General features: G+C 53.8%; 1 protein-coding gene across 1 annotated transcript in view; it reads left to right on the top strand.

Annotated features, from left to right (window-relative positions):
• The window catches only part of LOC137458674 (band 4.1-like protein 2), a 90,353-nt gene extending 78,671 nt beyond the window's left edge, over nucleotides 1-11,682 (top strand). Inside the window, 4 exon segments of the mRNA XM_068170027.1 lie at nucleotides 87-185; nucleotides 1,766-1,846; nucleotides 4,335-4,473; nucleotides 10,328-11,682. Coding sequence (XP_068026128.1) covers nucleotides 87-185; nucleotides 1,766-1,846; nucleotides 4,335-4,442 — 288 coding nt within the window. The 3' untranslated portion in view covers nucleotides 4,443-4,473; nucleotides 10,328-11,682.
• The last annotated feature ends 1,407 nt before the right edge of the window (nucleotides 11,683-13,089 follow it).

Here is a 13,089-nt window from a genome sequence, read left to right as displayed (position 1 = left end):
AGAATGTGTGTGGTAAGAAACCCCCCAGCTGTTCTCCTGTGCAAACAAAGCCTTGAAATGCTTTCCATGTTTTCAATTCCTTGCAGTTTGATGGCAGTGCTGGGGACAGTGCTGGTTTGATGCTGAGCACCCAGACAGTTACATCAGAGCCCATTTCTACTACCACAACTACACACATCACTAAGGTAAAGTCCCTGAACTGAAAATGGAACACCCAAACCACCTCAAAATGAAGTCTTTCCTGAAGGTTCTCTCCTATGCCTGCTGATTTATTGAAGAGAGCTGCCTTGAAATGGCTTGGATCCATTCCAGCTGTGTGAGAGTTGATCCTTCTGTAGGCAGCTTTTGAACAGAGATGCCCTAATGGATAGGCAGGAATCTAGGAGCAGGGCAGGGGAAAGAGAGTTTAACAAAGATGTGGAGTTGCTCAAATGTGTCCAGAGAAGGGCAAGGAGGCTGGGGAGGGGTCTGGAGCACAGCCCTGTGAGGAGAGGCTGAGGGAGCTGGGGTTGCTTAGCCTGGAGAAGAGGAGGCTCAGGGGAGACCTTCTTGCTCTCTGCAACTCCCTGCAGGGAGGTTGTAGCCAGGTGGGGGTTGGTCTCTTCTCCCAGGCAACCAGCACCAGAACAAGAGGACACAGTCTCAAGCTGTGCCAGGGGAGGTTTGGGTTGATACAAAGAAATTCTTCCCAGCAAGAGAGACTGGCCACTGGAATGTGCTGCCCAGGGAGGTGGTGGAGTCCCCATCCCTGGAGGTGTTTAGGAAGAGCCTGGATGAGGCCCTTGGTGCCATGGTTTAGTTGATCAGATGGTGCTGGGTGATAGGTTGGACTTGATGATCTTTGAAGTCTTTTCCAACCTGGTTGATTCTGTATTGTATATTATTAGGGTTTTTAATACTCAATTCTGAGTTTGATACATGAGCTTGTGCCTGAGATTTTATACTTTTGGCCCTGTCATCATTCACTGACATCTTAGAATCATAGAATTACAGAATCAATCAGGTTGGAAAAGTCCTCAGAGATCATCAAGTCCAAGCTGTCACCCAACACCTCCTGAGTACTAAACCATGACTCCAAGTGCCACATCCAATCCCCTCCTGAACACCTCCAGGGATGGGGACTCCACCACCTCCCTGGGCAGCACATTCCAGTGGCCAATCTCTCTTGCTGGGAAGAACTTTCTCCTAACCTCCAACCTGAACCTCCCCTGGCACAGCTTGAGACTGTGTCCTCTTGTTCTGCTGCTGGCTGCCTGGGAGAAGAGACCAACCCCCACCTGGCTACAACCTCCCTACAGGGAGTTGGAGAGAGCAAGAAGGTCTCCCCTGAGCCTCCTCTTCTCCAGGCTAAGCAACCCCAGCTCCCTCAGCCTCTTCTTCAGAGATCTTCAATCTTTGTGATGTGATTTGTCTGAGGTTCTCAGGAGCCCTGCTAATGGCATTAATTGGCAGGGTAACCTGAAGCAATGTTTCCTCAGCCTTGTGGATCTTTGTGCTGCTATGTTTAGGGCATGTTTAGAATCAGATTATACCAGTGCACGATTTTTCCCTGCATCCTTTGGTGCTGGATGAGGCTTTGAGCAGCCTGGCCTGGTGGGAGGTGTTCCTGCCCATGGCAGGGGGGTTGGGACTAAATGATGTTTGAGGTGCCTTCCAAGCTAAAGCATTCTGTGATTACAGAGGTGTGTTCTCCACTGTGCTGTGTTCTCCACTGTTCTGTGTTCTCCACTGTTCTGTGTTCCTCACTGTTGTGTGTCCTCTGCAGATGGTGAAAGGTGGGGTGTCAGAAACAAGGATTGAGAAGCGCATCGTGATCACTGGAGATGCAGACATTGACCATGATGAGGTGAGTGTGCAAGCCCTCAGCACCTGCAGTGGGCCTTTTGTGGCCTAGGGAGCTCTGGAGGGTGTTTCACAAACCTGAAACAAGAGGGAGGAAGCAAAGTTCAATAAGAGGACATGGAAAGGCCCTGAGACTCTTAATTGTGGCAAAGTCCTTACTGATTGTGTTTAGTGAGTAAGGAGAATGAACTCTGGCCAGTGCTGGAGCTTCTGTGCCAGGAAGGATCTAGAGGGGCTGGAAGGTGTCCAGAGCAGGGCCAGGAGGAGGAGCAGAGGGCTGGAGCTGCTCTGCTGTGAGGACAGACTGAGGGAGTTGGGGTTGTGCAGGCTGGAGAGGAGAAGGCTCCCAGGAGACCTCATTGTGGCCTTGCAGGATCTGCAGGGGGCTCCAAGAAAGCTGGGGAGGGACTTTTGAGGGTAGTGATAGGACTGGGGGAGATGGATCCAAGCTAGAGGAGGGATGAGGTACATTAGAGGTTAGGAAGAAGTTGTTCCCCAGGAGGGTGGTGAGAGCCTGGCACAGGTTGCCCAGGGAGGTGGTGGAAGCCTCCTGCCTGGAGGTGTTTGCAGCCAGGCTGGATGTGGCTGTGAGCAACCTGCTGTGGTGTGAGGTGTCCCTGCCCATGGCAGGGGGTTGGGACTGGCTGAGCCTTGAGCTCCCTTCCAGCCCTGACAGTTCTGTGATTCTATGAAAGCAAAAGCACCATTTGTCACTTTGCATCATAGGTGTGGGAAGGGATTTCATGCTATGAATGTAAAGGGATTTGGCTACTGGAGGAGACTGCATTTGTTTAGTGCTGCTTTTGCCTTTTGGGAGGAGAAGCTTTGATAAAATCTTCATCTCTTAGTACATTCAGCTGGGCAGATGGGAGTCTGCTGTGTTGTGTCAGCAGCATCTGAGTGCAGCAGTTCTCTTGGCTAGAAGCTTTGAAAGACATGAAAGCAGGAATGTAAAACATGCAACACAGGAGAGCTGGAATCTAAAATCAGTTTTTGACTTGCATTATGAAGTTCTGTTTAACAAAAGCCATTGGGGAGCTGCTGGAATCTCACCTAACAATCTTGCATCTTACAGTATCACAGAATCACCAAGGTTGGAAGAGACCAAAAAGGTCATCAACTCCAAGCTGTCACCACAGACCTCATGACTAAACCATGGCACCAAGTGCCACATCCAATCCCCTCTTGAACACCTCCAGGGATGGGGACTCCACCACCTCCCTGGGCAGCACATCCCAATGGCTAACAACTCTCTCTGGGAAGAACTTTCTCCTCACCTCCAGCCTGAACCTCCCCTGGCACAGCTTGAGACTGTGTCCTCTTCTTCTGCTGCTGGCTGCCTGGCAGAAGAGACCAACCCCCACCTGGCTACAACCTCCCTGCAGGGAGTTGGAGAGAGCAAGAAGGTCTCCCCTGAGCCTCCTCTTCTCCAGGCTCAGCAACCCCAGCTCCCTCAGCCTCTCCTCACAGGGCTCTGCTCCAGACCCCTCCCCAGCCTCCTTGCCCTTCTCAGGACACCTTCCAGCAAGTCAACCTCCTTCTTGACCTGAGGGTCCCAGAACTGGACACAGGACTCAAGGTGTGGCCTAAGCAGTGCAGTGTCCAGGGGCAGAATGAGCTCCCTGCTCCTGCTGGCCACACTCTTCCTGATGCAGGCCAGGATGCCCTTGGCCTTCTTGGCCCCCTGGGCGCACTGCTGGCTCCTGTTCAGCTGGCTGTCAGTCTCATCAGTACCAAAGCCAAATTTCCACATGTCATGGAAAGCAAGGCTAAAATCACTTCAGCCTGCCTCAAGAAGGTTGAATTTAGATGCTCAAGAGGGGCTTGGATGTGGCACTTGAAGCCTGAAGCCATGGTTTAGCTACTCAGGAGGTGTTGGGTGACAGGTTGGACTGGACTTTGGTTGGTTGGCTTGGGTTGCAGTTTTGGCTTGGCTTCTTGCTTGGTTAGTTTGGGTTGGTTTGGGTTGGGGTTTTGGTTTGGCTTACTTTCTTGCTTGGTTAGTTTTGGTTGGTTTGGGTTGGGGTTTTGGTTTGGCTTACTTTTTTGCTTGGTTAGTTTTGGTTGGGTTGGGTTAGGGTTTTGTTCTGGCTTAGTTTCTTGCTTGGTTAGTTTTGGTTGGTTTGGGTTGGGGTTTTGTTTTGGCTTGGCTTCTTGCTTGGTTAGTTTTGGTTGGTTTGGGTTGGGGTTTTGGTTTGGCTCAGTTTCTAGCTTGGTTAGTTTTGGTTGGGCTGGGTTGGGGTTTTGTTCTGGCTTAGTTTATTGCTTGGTTAGTTTTGGTTGGTTTGGGTTGGTTGTTTTGACATTGGGGTTTTGTTTCATTGTTGTTGTAATTTTGTTGTTGTGGTTGGGTTCTGTTGCCTTGGTTTTCACCCTGAGCCTTTCCAGGCTTTGGGAATCCTGAGCTCTGAACAACTGTCCCCAGAGCTTCCACTCCTGCTCTCCCATTCCCTGGTCCCTCAGCTGTTGCTTTCTTTCAAACACAATTGCAGGCCCTGGCACAGGCAATAAAAGAAGCCAAAGAACAGCACCCAGACATGTCTGTGACAAGAGTGGTGGTGCACAAAGAAACTGAACTCGCTGAGGAGGATGAAGAGTGAAATCCCAAACCCCCTCCAGCAGTTATTTTAGGTAAGCTTACATCTCCCCATATGCAGGAATGTGTTTCACAGAGGGCAGTGGAGCAGCAGTTTTCTGTGGCAGCCTGCAATAAAAAGCTTGGAGGAGTCCAGGGTGTCTGTGATACCTGCTGCCACACCAGGGGGAGTTCAGACACTCAGAGTGGACTCCTACAACAAGAGCTTGTGAGGTTGGTTTTCATTGCAGATGTTCCTGTATCTGTGTCTCAGTTGTGCCCCAGTGCTCTCATGGCATATCTGGCTGGCAGCCAGGCACCAGTGGTGTGCCCCAGGGAGCAGTGCTGGGCTCTGTGCTCTTTAACATCTTCATTGATGATCTGGAGGAGAGCACTGAGTCCATCAGCAGCAAATGTGCAGATGACAGCAAGCTGGGGGCAGGAGTTGATCTGCTGGAGGGTAGAGAGGCTCTGCAGAGGGACCTTGCCAGGCTGGGCAGATGGGCAGAGGCCAAGGGCAGGAGACTGAACACATCCAAGTGCCAGGTGCTGCACATTGGCCACAGCAACCCCAGGCAGTGCTACAGGCTGGGGTCAGAGTGGCTGAGAGCAGCCAGGCAGAGAGGGACCTGGGGGTGCTGGTTGATGGTAGGCTGAACATGAGCCTGCAGTGTGCCCAGGCAGCCAGGAGGGCCAAGGGCATCCTGGCCTGCATCAGGAAGAGTGTGGCCAGCAGGAGCAGGGAGGTCATTCTGCCCCTGGACACTGCACTGGTTAGGCCACACCTTGAGTCCTGTGTCCAGTTCTGGGCTCCTCAGTTTAGGAAGGAGGTTGACTTGCTGGAAGGTGTCCAGAGAAGGGCAAGGAGGCTGGGGAGGGGTCTGGAGCACAGCCCTGTGAGGAGAGGCTGAGGGAGCTGGGGTTGCTTAGCCTGGAGAAGAGGAGGCTCAGGGGAGACCTTCTTGCTCTCTGCAACTCCCTGCAGGGAGGTTGTAGCCAGGTGGGGCTTGGTCTCTTCTGCCAGGCAGCCAGCAGCAGAACAAGAGGACACAGTCTCAAGCTGTGCCAGGGGAGGTTTAGGCTGGAGGTGAGGAAAAAGTCCTACACAGAGAGAGTGATTGCCCATTGGAATGTGCTGCCTGGGGAGGTGGTGGAGTCACCATCACTGGAGGTGTTCAGGAGGAGACTTGATGGGGTGCTTGGTGCCATGGGTTAGTTGCTTAGGTGGTGCTGGGTGATAGGTTGGGCACAGTGATCTTGAAGGCCTCTTTTCCAACCTGGTTAATTCTGTTCTGTTCTATTCTATTCTACCCTACCCTACCCTACCCTACCCTATCCTATCCTATCCTATCCCATCCTATCCCATCCTATCCCATCCTACAGAGCTTGGGCAGTCACAGCATGCCTTAGGTTGGAAGGGGCCTCAGAGGTTGTCTACCCCAACCCCCTGCCATGAGAGCTGCAGTCTGTGTTGTTTCTAGCCAGCTGTGGTTTACACTGCAGTGGGTGTGGGCTGTTCCTGCAGGACAGGAAGGATGTGTCCCTTTCCTCTTCACCTGCCCAGCTGCAGCCCTGGCCTTCCATCTGCCTTGCTGGGGGCTGTGTGCCATGCCCAGCAGTGAAAGGGCACACTTGGACATTTTAATTGAGTCAACTAATTCTTAATCCCTAAACACAATGAAATGCTTAACCTTTTGCCACTCTCTCAGGCAAGGAGGGAAATGCATTGCACACTCAAGCTTTAAAGCTTCTTAGCAGCTGACAGAGGTCAAAAGCAGGTCACTTGGCTGGGCTCTCATTTCTAGGAATAAAAGAAAGGAGGGTAGGGAAAGCCCACACCTGCTCTGCTTGATGTATCCAGCAGAATAAACCTGCTGGGGCACTGGTGCCTTAGGGATCAGTGGGGCTTCAGGCTGCCTTTGCTCCTCCTTTGCTGGATGACATAGAATGGAATGGAATGGAATGGAATGGAATGGAATGGAATGGAATGGAATAGAATAGAATAGAATAGAATAGAATAGAATAGAATAGAATAGAATAGACCAGGTTGGAAGAGAACTCAAAGATCATCAAGTCCAACCTATCATCCAACACCACCTAATCAGCTAACCCATGGCACCAAGCACTCGATCAAGTCTCCTCCTGAACACCTCCAGTGATGGTGACTCCACCACCTCCCCAGGCAGCACATTCCAATGGGCAATCACTCTCTCTGTGTAGAACTTCCTCCTAACCTCCAGCCTGAACCTCCCCTGGCACAGCTTGAGACTGTGTCCTCTTGTTCTGCTGCTGGCTGCCTGGGAGAAGAGACCAACCCCCACCTGGCTACAACCTCCCTGCAGGGAGTTGCAGAGAGCAATGAGGTCTCCCCTGAGCCTCCTCTTCTCCAGGCTAAGCAACCCCAGCTCCCTCAGCCTCTCCTCACAGGGCTGTGCTCCAGACCCCTCCCCAGCCTCCTTGCCCTTCTCTGGACACCTTCCAGCAAGTCAACCTCCTTCCTAAACTGAGGAGCCCAGAACTGGACACAGGACTCAAGGTGTTGCCTAAGCAGTGCAGTGTACAGGGGCAGAATGACCTCCCTGCTCCTGCTGGCCACACTCTTCCTGATGCAGGCCAGGATGCCATTGGCCCTCTTGGCTGCCTGGGCACACTGCTGGCTCATGTTCAGCCTACCATCCACCAGCACCCCCAGGTCCCTCTCTGCCTGGCTGCTCTCAGCCACTCTGACCCCAGCCTGTAGCACTGCCTGGGGTTGCTGTGGCCAATGTGCAGCACCTGGCACTTGGATGTGTTCAATCTCCTGCCCTTGGCCTCTGCCCATCTGCCCAGCCTGGCAAGGTCCCTCTGCAGAGCCTCTCTACCCTCCAGCAGATCAACTCCTGCCCCCAGCTTGCTGTCATCTGCAAACTTACTGCTGATGGACTCAATGCCTTCACCCAGATCATCAATGAAGATGTTAAAGAGCACAGGGCCCAGCACTGATCCCTGGGGCACACCACTGGTGCCTGGCTGCCAGCTGGCTGTGGCACCATTCACCACCACTCTCTGGGCTCAGCCTGCAGCCACTTCCTAACCCAGCTCAGAGAGCTGCTGTCCAAGCCAGGGGCTGACAGCTTGGCCAGGAGTTTGCTGTGGGGGATGGTGGCAAAGGCCTTGCTGCAGTCCAGGCAGACTCCATCCACAGCCTGCCCCACATCAAACAGCAGCTTCAGCTTGTTCAAACTTGATGGGTTTGTTCATTGTGGAGCAAGGTGAAGGGGGAAAAAATTGCTTGCAGTAGGTAAGTATCAGTGGGAGAGACTGAAAACTAAAGCCCTGGAAGCAGTGTTTGAAGCCTTGGTTGGGAGGCATCTTTGTTTCTGCTGCTGGGTCTGTGTCCAGCTAGAAAAGCTGAGGTGGTTGTGGCACAGCTCAAGAGGCAGAGTTGGTTTCCTACAAGATTTGCATGGAATTCACAGCTGTGGAGTGGTGCTTGCAGAGTGTCAGAGAGTGCCTGATGCTCTGGGCTGGGTTTGCTGACTGCTCTGCAGCCCTGGGGCTGGAATGCCTGTCACTCAAAGAGAACCAGTCACCATAGAATCATAGAATCAATAAGGTTGGACAAGACCTCAGAGATCATCTCCATGCTGCTCTTGGATGTGAGGCTTGTTTGGCTTTCACTGGAGCACTAAGGAACACATAGAGCCGTGGGATTGCTTTGGCTGGATCCTGGAGTCCAGCTGTAAACCCAACCCCACCCAACCCTGGCCCCAGGTGTCACAGCCACACCTTTCTTGAACACCCCCAGGCATGGGGACTCCACCACCTCCCTGGGCAGCCTGTGCCAGTCCCTGACCACTCTTGCAGCAATGAAATTTGTTCTCATCCCCAACCTAAGCCTCCCCTGGCACACTTTCAGGCCATTGCCTCTCCTATCACCTGAGGCTGGGGAGAAGAGCCCAACCCCCACCTCACTGCAGCCTCCTTTCAGGGAGCTGTAGAGAGCAAGGAGGTCTCCTTCAGCCTCCTCCACACCCCCAGCTCCCTCAGCTGCTCCTCCCCAGCCCTGTTCTCCAGACAGCTTTGATGCCCTCACAGGGCAACTGAAGTGTGCACACCCAGGCCACCTGAGCTGCCCTGAACATCTCTCTGCAGCTTGGACCACCCAGAGCCCTGTGCCCTCCTGTGGCAGCAGCTGAAGGGCAGGTGGACTGCAGGCACGGCTCTGGACAGTGGGGGTCAGGCCCTGGAGTCATGGCACAGCTTTTGAGCAGTTACTGCTGAGGGGATGGAAGCTCTGCCCCAGGGGTTGGGGCAGAGCTGTTTGTGTGGGCTTTGTTTTCTCCCACAACAGTGACAGACCCTGCACAGACTCTGAGGGGTTCCTAAGTCATCAAATAGCTTCTTGCTTGCTTTATCTTTTTTCAGTGATGCACTAGACTGTGGATTAAAGTTGTCAACAGGCAGTGCAAGAGGTGGCTGCTGAAATAGCCTGGAATTTGGGGGAGGGAAGAGATTCACTGAAGGAAGGGAACTGAGTGGCTGCAGGAGCCCTGGGTTCAGTTCTGGGCACCACAGTATAGGGAAGACACTGAGGTGCTGGAGGGTGTTCAGAGAAGAGCAGTGAGGCTGAGCAGGGGCTTGGTTAATTCAGTCCTCCCTTTCCCCCTCCCTTTCCCCTTTCCCCTTTCCCCTTTCCCCTTTCTTTTCCCTTTCCCCTTTCTTTTCCCTTTCCCCTCTCCCTTTCCCCTCTCCCCTCTCCCCTTTCCCCTCTCCCCTTTCCCCTTTCCCCTTTCCCCTCTCCCCTTTCCCCTTTCCCCTTTCCCCTTTCCCCTCTCCCCTTTCCCCTCTCCCCTCTCCCCTCTCCCCTCTCCCCTCTCCCCTCTCCCCTCTCCCCTCTCCCCTCTCCCCTCTCCCCTCTCCCCTCTCCCCTCTCCCCTTTCCCCTTTCCCCTTTCCCCTTTCCCCTTTCTTTTCCCTTTCCCCTTTCTTTTCCCTTTCCCCTCTCCCCTTTCCCCTCTCCCCTTTCCCCTCTCCCCTTTCCCCTCTCCCCTTTCCCCTCTCCCCTTTCCCCTCTCCCCTTTCCCCTCTCCCCTTTCCCCTCTCCCCTTTCCCCTCTCCCCTTTCCCCTCTCCCCTTTCCCCTCTCCCCTTTCCCCTCTCCCCTTTCCCCTCTCCCCTTTCCCCTCTCCCCTTTCCCCTCTCCCCTTTCCCCTCTCCCCTTTCCCCTCTCCCCTTTCCCCTCTCCCCTTTCCCCTCTCCCCTTTCCCCTCTCCTTCCCAGCTGAGGGAGCTGGAGGTGTTTGGTGTGGAGAAGAGGAGGCTGAGGGAGACCTCATTGCTCTGTGCAGCTCCCTGAGAGGAGGCTGCAGTGAGGTGGGGGCTGTGCTCTCCTCCCTAGTAAGCAGCGACAGGACAAGGGGAAATCAGCTGAAGTTGTTCCAGGGAAGGTTTAGGTTGGACACCAAGAAATTTTTCTTTGCTGCCAGAGTGGTCAGGGAGTGGCAGAGGCTGCCCAGGGAGGTGGTGCAGTCCCCATGCCTGGAGGGGCTCAAGGAGCTGTAGATGTGGTGCTGCAGGCTGCAGTTCAGTGGTGATGGCAGTTGGGTTATGGTTGGACTTGATGCTCTTGAAGGTCTTTTCCAGCCTCAGTGATTCTGTGGTTCTATGACTGAAGGAGGCTCAACACACCCTTGTGTTTATGGTCACTTCCTAAGGTTACTTGCTAGAAATAACCATCTTTGGCACTTGGAGCCATGGTTTAGCAGTCAGGGGGTGTTGGGTGACAGGTTGGACTTGCTGGCCTTTGAGGTCCTTTCCAACCTGGTTGATTCTGTGCTTCTGTGATGTGCTTGCTGGGCTCTGCTGCTGTGCCTCTCACCTGGTGCCCATTGTGAATGCTTAGCCTAATGCCCCCTCTCCTTTTTCTTTCAGAAGTAAAACTGATGCTGCCCATGAAGAACTGTAACCATTCCAAGCCATCACCACTCCACCCAGCTCCCCAGGCCTGGCAGCCAGGAGCTCCAGCCTCCAAAGCCAACCCCCAGCCCCAGTGTGACAGCTTGGCTCTATCCTCCCTCAGCACCTCTCTCTCCTTCCTTCTGTTGTTGTTGGTTTGGTTGGGGTGGGGGTGGGGGTGTTTTTTATAACCACTTCTTAACATTCTTAGAGCTGTTTTGTATGGGATGCAGTGGGAGGCTGTGACCTCCTTCTGCACAAATAACCTGGGGAGTTTGGGAAGCTGATTCTTAATTGCATGAAAGTGAACAGCAGCAGCAGCAGCAGCAACAAGAGAAAGCAGAGCAGCCTGGCAGGCATTGCTCACTGGACCCCAAGGTGACTGTGCAGCAAGGGGGAATCTTGACTAACCTAGAGGTAGTGGGGCTTTGGTTTGGGGTTGGTTTTGCCCTGAGTATTTCAAGTGAAATCTCTCCCTGGAGGAATTTAGCAGGTTTGATGCTGGTTGTTGTTGTTGTTGTTGTTATTCTTCTTGCTCTGTTTTTGTTCCAGCTGATTCAGGTGCATCTGGGGGAGCACCTAACACAGACTTTTCTAAGCATCCACTGCCTGGCAGTTAAGGACAAAATGAGAGCAATCCTGTTTCTTGGGGTGCATTTTATCCTGCTCTCTTCTCTGCAGCTCTCGCTGTGCTAAGCCTGCCTGCCTGCCTCTCTGTGGAGCAGGGGTGGAGTGGCAGGCAGGAGAAGGGCTTGCAGACCCAATTCTTCTGAGCACTGTGTTCATTTTGCACTTGGGTGCCAATGCTCAACTTCTGCAGCATTCCAGAGAAGGGAAGGAGGCAGGCAGGCAAAAGCAGCCTCTTCCTTCTCTTCTTCCCAGAGGTGACCTAGGCAGCTTGAAACCTTAGTGCTTTCTTTTTCTTACTGTGTCCAAACCTCAGCACTTCCATTCCTTGAACCCACTGTAGAAGGCTCAGATGAAAGCTGTCTCCAGGTCAGAGCTGCCCTGTGTGTTGCTGGGGGGGGGACACACACACATTGCAGAGGCTTTGCTGATACCAGCAGGGGGTTTAGGATACTGACCAGTGGGCTCCAGGAGGCAACCAGATAGCAGCATCCCTTCAGCCTGCCATTGAGAAACCCTGGCCATTCTTTGGGACTTTGTGGTCACTTGGGGCTTGTGGGGAGGGGGTGGTTGGGGGTTTTCTTTGCTGTTGACTCTGTGTATAGTTAAAAGGCCAAATTAGATTTATAGCAGCTTGAAAATGTATTAAGTGATATTTTGCTTCCTGTAATTCTGTTCTAAAATAAAGTTGTTTATTCTCTGTATGGCTTTGAGTGCTCAGCCATCAGCCTGGGAGATGCTGGAGGTGAGCAAAGCACTTGTGAGAGCTGCAGGGCTAGAGGCCACAGACCCCTGCAAGGCAGGCATTGGGTACAATGATGGCTGCACCCAAAGAGTGGCTGTCCATGGCTCCATGGCCCAGGGGAGGCCAGGGACAAGCAGAGTCCCTCAGGGATCAGTCCTGGGCCCAGGCTTGTTCAACATTTCTGTGGGTGCCATGGACAGTGGCACTGAGTGCAGCCTCAGCAGGGTTGCTGATGACACCAAGCTGTGTGGTGCAGCAGACAGCTGGAGGGAAGGGATCCATCCAGAGGGAGCTGCACAGGCTGGAGAGGTGGGCACAAGCCAACCTCAGGAGGTTCAACAAGAGCAAGGGCAGGGTCCTGCAGCTGGGTCGAAGCAATCCCAGGCACAAATGCAGGCTGGGCAGGGACTGGCTGGAAAGCAGCCCTGAGGAGAGAGCCTTGGGGGTGCTGGGGGAGGAGAAGCTCACCAGGAGCTCTCAGTGTGCACTTGCAGCCCAGAAAGCCAACCAGAGCCTGGGCTGCAGCAGGAGAAGTGTGGCCAGCAGGGCAAGGGAGGTGATTCTCCCCCTCTGCTCAGCTCTGGGGAGACCCCACCTGGAGTCCTGCCTCCAGTTCTGGAGCCCCTATTGCAAGAGGGATATGGAGGTGCTGGAAGGTGTCCAGAGCAGGGCCAGGAGGATGATCAGAGGGCTGGAGCACCTCTCCTATGAGGACAGACTGAAGGAGTTGGGGCTGTTCAGTCTGCAGAAGAGAAGGCTCTGAGGTGACCTCATTGTGGCCTTCCAGGATCTGCAGGGGGCTCCAGGAAGGCTGGGGAGGGACTGCTCAGGATCTCAGGCAGTGATAGGACTAGGGGGAATGGAATGAAGCTGGAGGTGGGGAGATTGAGGCTGGAGGGGAGGAGGAAGTTCTTCCCCATGAGAGTGGTGAAGCCCTGGAATGGGTTGTGCAGGGAGGTGGTTGGGGCCCTGTCCCTGGAGGTGTTTAAGGCCAGGCTGGATGAGGCTGTGGCCAGGCTGATCTAGTGTGGGGTGTCCCTGCCCATGGCAGGGGGGTTGGGACTGGCTGATCCTTGTGGTCCCTTCCAACCCTGACTGATACTGTGATACAAGGAGTCTGCAGGGTGGCCAGAAGGGTGCCACAGTGACCTGCTTCTGAATCCCCCTGCTAAAGAGCAGTGCCTTTAGGCATGGTCCAGCCAGCATCCTGCTTTATGTGCTGCAGAGAAGCAATCCTCAGATGCCAAACCACAGCAACAGCAGGAGGTAAATTCCTCCCTCAGCCTGCAGGTGGATCTGCTGCTCTGAGCTGGGTTGCACTGTGATCTTCAGGTAACAGAGCTGCTCACTGCCTTCTTTCCACTTC

Source organism: Melanerpes formicivorus, unplaced genomic scaffold (assembly GCF_026170545.1).
Source record: "Melanerpes formicivorus ecotype bairdi unplaced genomic scaffold, bMelFor1.0.p_v2 SCAF_270, whole genome shotgun sequence".
Taxonomy (NCBI): Eukaryota; Metazoa; Chordata; class Aves; order Piciformes; family Picidae; genus Melanerpes; species Melanerpes formicivorus.
Note: the sequence above shows the minus strand (reverse complement) of the source record. Positions and strands in the feature narration are given on the sequence as shown.